This window comes from Vanellus vanellus, assembly GCF_965231255.1.
Source record: "Vanellus vanellus genome assembly, chromosome: 18".
Lineage (NCBI taxonomy): Eukaryota > Metazoa > Chordata > Aves > Charadriiformes > Charadriidae > Vanellus > Vanellus vanellus.
In genome coordinates this window covers 6,840,387-6,845,695 of record NC_138923.1, presented here as the reverse complement: position 1 = coordinate 6,845,695, position 5,309 = coordinate 6,840,387, and the positions used below count along the sequence as shown (strand labels likewise).

At 64.8% G+C, this 5,309-nt stretch overlaps 1 protein-coding gene across 1 annotated transcript; it reads left to right on the top strand.

Moving 5' to 3' along the window:
- Positions 1-3,751: 3,751 nt before the first annotated feature.
- Positions 3,752-4,964, top strand: IER5L (immediate early response 5 like). The gene has a single exon (XM_082492469.1). It carries the CDS (start codon positions 3,857-3,859, stop codon positions 4,865-4,867), a length of 1,011 nt encoding a protein of 336 aa, XP_082348595.1. The 5' UTR covers positions 3,752-3,856; the 3' UTR covers positions 4,868-4,964.
- The last annotated feature ends 345 nt before the right edge of the window (positions 4,965-5,309 follow it).

Here is a 5,309-nt window from a genome sequence, read left to right as displayed (position 1 = left end):
CAAACAAACCCATCCTGCCCCAGCTTGCTGATGCAGATCCAGAAAATGGACAGGACTCGTTATCCTCTTTTAGAAAAGCAGAGCTCACAGCTGTTTCAAGACAGGTATCAGCCAGATTCCTGTCTTCAGGAGATTTTGGAGTCCACAGGCCAAACTGAAGTAGCGCAGCTTTCACAGCGCGCAGCCCATCCCGGCTCCAGGATTAAAGCCACCATGTCTGCAAACAAAACACTCGCACCCACCAGGAGAGCGAGCCTACAGCCACCGCTACCCTCGCCAGCCGCAACACAGTGCCTAGCAGTCAGCAAGAGGATCAGGCCCATGTTTTATAGCCTTTATATTAATTACCCAGAGTCTAAATAAGATTAAAGTTTCAATTCCATCTTCATCTAGAGGCTCCTGCTGTGCTCTTGGGTTTTCCTGGTGCCACGAAGCTTCTCAGGCAGTTACAGCAGAGGGCACTTCTCTGACAGGCAGGGACAGCAGCATCTCCCACATCAGGGTTGCCCCACGATGCTCAAACAGTGCTGAGGATGCACCACCCTCTGCAAGGTCCTCTGCACCTCCATAGATGCGGCACTGCTGCAGGTAGGGCCCAGCAAAGTCCACCCGATCCTTCAGTTAAAGCCATGACCCGAGGCCAGTGGGGCCACACGATGATTAAAGAGCAGAGGGCCATCACTGGGCAGTGTCCCGAGGCCACACTGCAAGTCCGAGCTGGGATGGTGAGCAGGAGCTCGAGGCAGAGGACGTCTGCCAGGGCGATGCTTTGCAGCTGGCACCGTCTGTGCCGCACAAGCCACCCGGTAGCAGCTTGCTGATGGGCAAATCGGGCTCTTCCACTGGACCACCTAGGCTGGAGCTTTACAGCTGGAGAGCAGCAAACGCCAGCTAAGCAAGAGATGAGATTGCTGCCCACACTGGTTGGGTGGAAGATGTGGCACGGGCTGGCAGCAACAGCAGCGCTTGCTGCCCCAGTTCCCTGATGCCCAGGAGGCCACGGGAAAAGCTGCAGAGCTGCAGCTGGGGCTCAGCCTGTGGGCACCAACGCCAACACCCCGCGAGGGCTGAGCCTTTGATCTCACCGCGTGGGAGCAAGGCCTGGCTCCAGCCACCAAAGCATCCAAAATTCAGCGCTGGTCTGTGTGACGTGCCCCAAACCCCAGCCTTGCTGCAGCCCGTGTTATCTGCGCTGACCATCTCTGGGTATCACCTTCCAGATCTCTGGTTGCAGCGCAACCTCAGCCTTGGAAAAGCCGATCTGGAGACATGAAGGGTTGCAAGGGAGAGAGACCAGTGGAGAAGAGGAAGACAACAGCACAATCCTCCACCTCAGATGCTGCCCATACCCACCTCCTTAAGCTACAGCCACCCTCTGGATAGGGTTCTGATTATTTTCCATGTTACGGACAAGGAAAGTGCATTCTACAAGAGCTTGGGAATGCAGAGTATCATTCACGCTGGTTTGCATGGCTGAGGGCAGATGGTGGAGAAGGTTGCTCCACAAGCAAGGTTGCACAAGCAAGGAGGACTTAGCCAGTGGCCGCTGAGGGGGCAACGAGCTGCCCCAGCCCAGCTGCTGTTCCAAGGACCATTCCTCAGGGGGAAAGTCCTCCATAGTGCTGTGCCTGCTCCCATTCCCTTGGGTGGAGGACATGAGTGAGCTGAGCCAGCAGAGTCCAAACAGGCCCAAAAGCAAGGAAAGCCCCCAGCCCTCCAAGCATGCCCCCACAGCCGCCCCGCCAGACCCCAGGCTTTGCTCAATGTCTGCAGAGCTGATGAGCCCAGTGACCACCTTGTGCAACTGGCCCTGCAGTTTGGACGTTGGTCCCACCTTCGGAGGTTTGTTATCTGGTGGGCTCCACACCGCCTGCCAATGTGATGCTGCTCATAGTCACCGCTAAGGTATGTACGCAAGTGCATCCCCCAAAGCTGGCACCCAGCATAGGGAGCATCCCCCTCAATCACTGGGGAAACCCCCTCGTCTCTCCCCTGCCATCTGTTTTTTACAGAAGATGCTGTTTCAGAAGCAGCTCTGCAGCTCCCCTTGCCCCAACACTGCAGTCCCCCTGGGGCTCATGGCCTCTTCTCCCACCGAGGCACTACAGCCCCCTGCCCCGACACCCCCTGGGTTGTGCACCCAACCCCGGCTCTTACCTGCTGCCCGAGAGTCGCTCCTCCGCAGCTGCGCTGCACCGGTGTCCCTGAGGTATTGCTGCTCCGGGGTGGGTGGCCACTGGGTCCCTCGGTGGCCAGGTCCTTTAAGCAGCCAGCATGGGGGGCAGCCCCCAGACCCCCTCAGCCCCTGAACACCCCCAACCCCATACATCCCACAACAGCCTGCCCAGACCAGCCCCCCCCCCCCCCATGACATGCACCCTGGGGGTGGGGGGCACCCACTGGCACAGGGGCCCCCGCTGCCCTGCAGACTCAAGACATCTGTGTGCAACAAGGTGGGGTGGGAGCCTTTAATTAGCAACCACCCGTGCACGGTCCTACTCCCACTTTGGGGGGAAAAAAACGATGTGATTGGGGCAATTTCTGAGCAGCGACGGATGCCCAGTACTGCTCCCACTTTGGGGCGGGGGGGAAACATCCGACCTCTCCAAGTGCGGGGTGACGGTGAGAGCTTGCATGGCGGGAGGAGAAGGGGGTGTCCCTGCCGGGGGCTGCTCGCTGTCGGGGCACGGGGAGAGGGCGAGCCAGCAGTGCTGGGGTGCTGCCAGCCCTTCGTAACCTGTAATGCTGCGGGGCTGGGGCAGCCCCATGCGGGGGACACGGGGGGCTGCAGTGTGGGGCAAGGGGCTGCGTCGAGCCTGGGGGGGAGGTGGGGGGCAGCCTCCCGTAAGGCCGGGGAGGGGGTCCCAGAGAGTGTTTGGGGGTGGGGGGGTGTTGCGGTACCACCAAAGGTGCTGGGGGTAGGCAGTGCCCCCGGGGTGTCACTGTGAGAGGGGGGCCCGGCGCCCCCAGAAAGCGGAGCGGGGCGTCCCCGGGGAGCGCCCCCGCCCTCACGGCCGCTGGGTGCCGCCCACCGGGGCGGGAGCCGCCCCCCCGCTCACCTGTGTGAGGCGAGCGGCGCAAGGAGGCGGTGCCACGACCCCACCGCCGTTCTGGCGGGGCATCCACGGCCCGGTACCAAACCCGCCGCCCCCCGCCCGGCCCGGCTGAGCCCCCGCCACCCTCCTGGGCCGCGCCGCGCCTGTCAGCATTTGAACGGGGGCGAGGGGCCCGCCTCGCTCTTATTGGCCGCCGCGCCCGCCCGTCAGGCCGCCCGCCACCTCTCCGTTGGCCGTCCGCGCCGGGGGGCGGGGCGGGGTGTGGCCGGCGCGGCGCTATAAAAGGCGGGGGCTGGGCGGGCGGGCGCTCAGTGCCTCTGCGCGACAGGTACGGGCTACCGGGGGGGGGTGGGGCGTGGAGGGAGAACGAGAGCGCGCGAGCGAGGGGGCGGGGCAGGCGCGCGCGCGCGGAGGGGCGGGCCGGGCCGGGGCGGCGCGCGGGGAGGGCGGGGGCGCGCGCGCGGCGCTGCCTGCACGCGCCGTGCCTGCACGGAGCGCGGCGAGCGGCAGCAGCAGCAGCGGGAGCCACCGGCGCGCACGGCGATGCCCGCTCTGCTCCCGCCGCTGGCCGCCCCCTGAAGACACCCCTCTCTATTTCCCCCCCCCTCCCCTTCCCCTCCTTCTTCAGCGACCTCAGGCTCCTTTTCCCCCCCCTTTTCCCCTTCCCCCCCCTTCTATTTCCCTCTTCCCCCCCCCCCCCCCAACCCCCTCCCCGCCTCTTTATCCTCCTTTTTTGCCACCCTCCCGGTTGCCGTGTGGATGCGGCCCGGGGTGCCTGGCTGCGCGGGTGGCGAGAGCAGATGCTGAGGGGCCGGAGGAGGATGGAGTGCACCCTCGATGCGCAGAGTTTGATCAGTATTTCCCTGCGGAAGATCCACAGCTCCCGCACGCAGCGAGGCGGCATCAAGCTCCACAAGAACCTGCTCGTCTCCTATGTGCTCCGCAACGCCCGGCAGCTCTACCTGAGCGAGCGCTACGCCGAGCTCTACCGCCGCCAGCAGCACTACCCCGACGGCGCCCCGCTCCTCGCCATGCCCGCCTGCCCGCCGCCCGCCGCCGCCGCCGCCCCGCCGGAGCTGGCGGCTCTCCCGCTGCCCGCCGACACGCAGGACCGCGAAACGCGGAGCTGCTCGGCGGCGCGGGGCGGTGCGGAGCTGTTGGAGGTGCCGGTGTGCGCGGCTCCCCCGGAGCTGCAAAGAGCCCCGTGCAGAGACTCGTCCCCGGGCTTCTACCGGGCTACCGGCAGCGCCGGTCCCGGCGGCGGCGGTGGCGGCGGCGGCGGCAGCAGCGCGCCCCCGGGGCTGCTCTACGCCGCCGGCTGTGACTTCGGGAGCGGCGGGGCCCCGCACTGTAGCAGCCGCACCACGGTGCTGGATTTGGACACTCACGTCGTGACCACGGTGGAGAACGGGTACTTGCACCAGGACTGCTGTTCGCAGTGCCCCTGCTGCTGCCAACCGGCACCGGGGCTCGCCTCCCCGCCGCCCACGCCGGGCACCAAGCGCAAGTATTACCCGGGGCAGGAGGAGGAAGAGGAGGGGGTGGAGGAAGGGGAGCCGGGGGGAGGCGGGGTGGCGGGCGGCCCCCCCTTCGCCCCGTGCACCAAACGCGCCCGTTTCGAGGAGTACAGCGCCGAGCACCCCCAGGACTCTTCCAACATCTCCAACTTGATCTCCATCTTCGGCTCCGGTTTCACGGGGCTGGTGAGCCGGCAGCAGGCGGACTCGGAGCAGCCCCTCAACGGGCAGCTGTGCAGCAAGCAGGCGCTGGCGAGCCTGGGAGCCTGGACTCGGGCCATCGTCGCGTTTTAGAGAGGAGCGGGCGGCAAAAGAGGGGAGGGGGTGGTGGTTGCAAAACGGGGGTGCGATCCGAGGGGGACAGCGGCTCCGTTAAGGGGAGGGGAGGGGGGACGGGGGGGGACACCCTGAAACAAAGGCGAGGGGTGGGAGTGGGGGAGGTGGGGGGAAGGTTGGGACGAGGGGAGGGGGGGGTGGGGGTGCGGAGGGGTGCGCAGGGGAGGTGGGAGGGCAGAGCCACGCTAGTGTTTTATAAATTGTACAATAAAGAAGAAAAAAATCTAAGATCTTGGGACTTTATTTTTGCAGAGATGAGAGGAAAAAAAAAAACACAACAACAACAACAAAAAAATAAGCAAACAAACGAAAACAAAACAAAACCAACAACGCAGCACCTATTTAAATAATCCTCTTTGTGTCCGCTCGGGTTCTCTTCGCGGCGGGTTTCCCGGGGCCG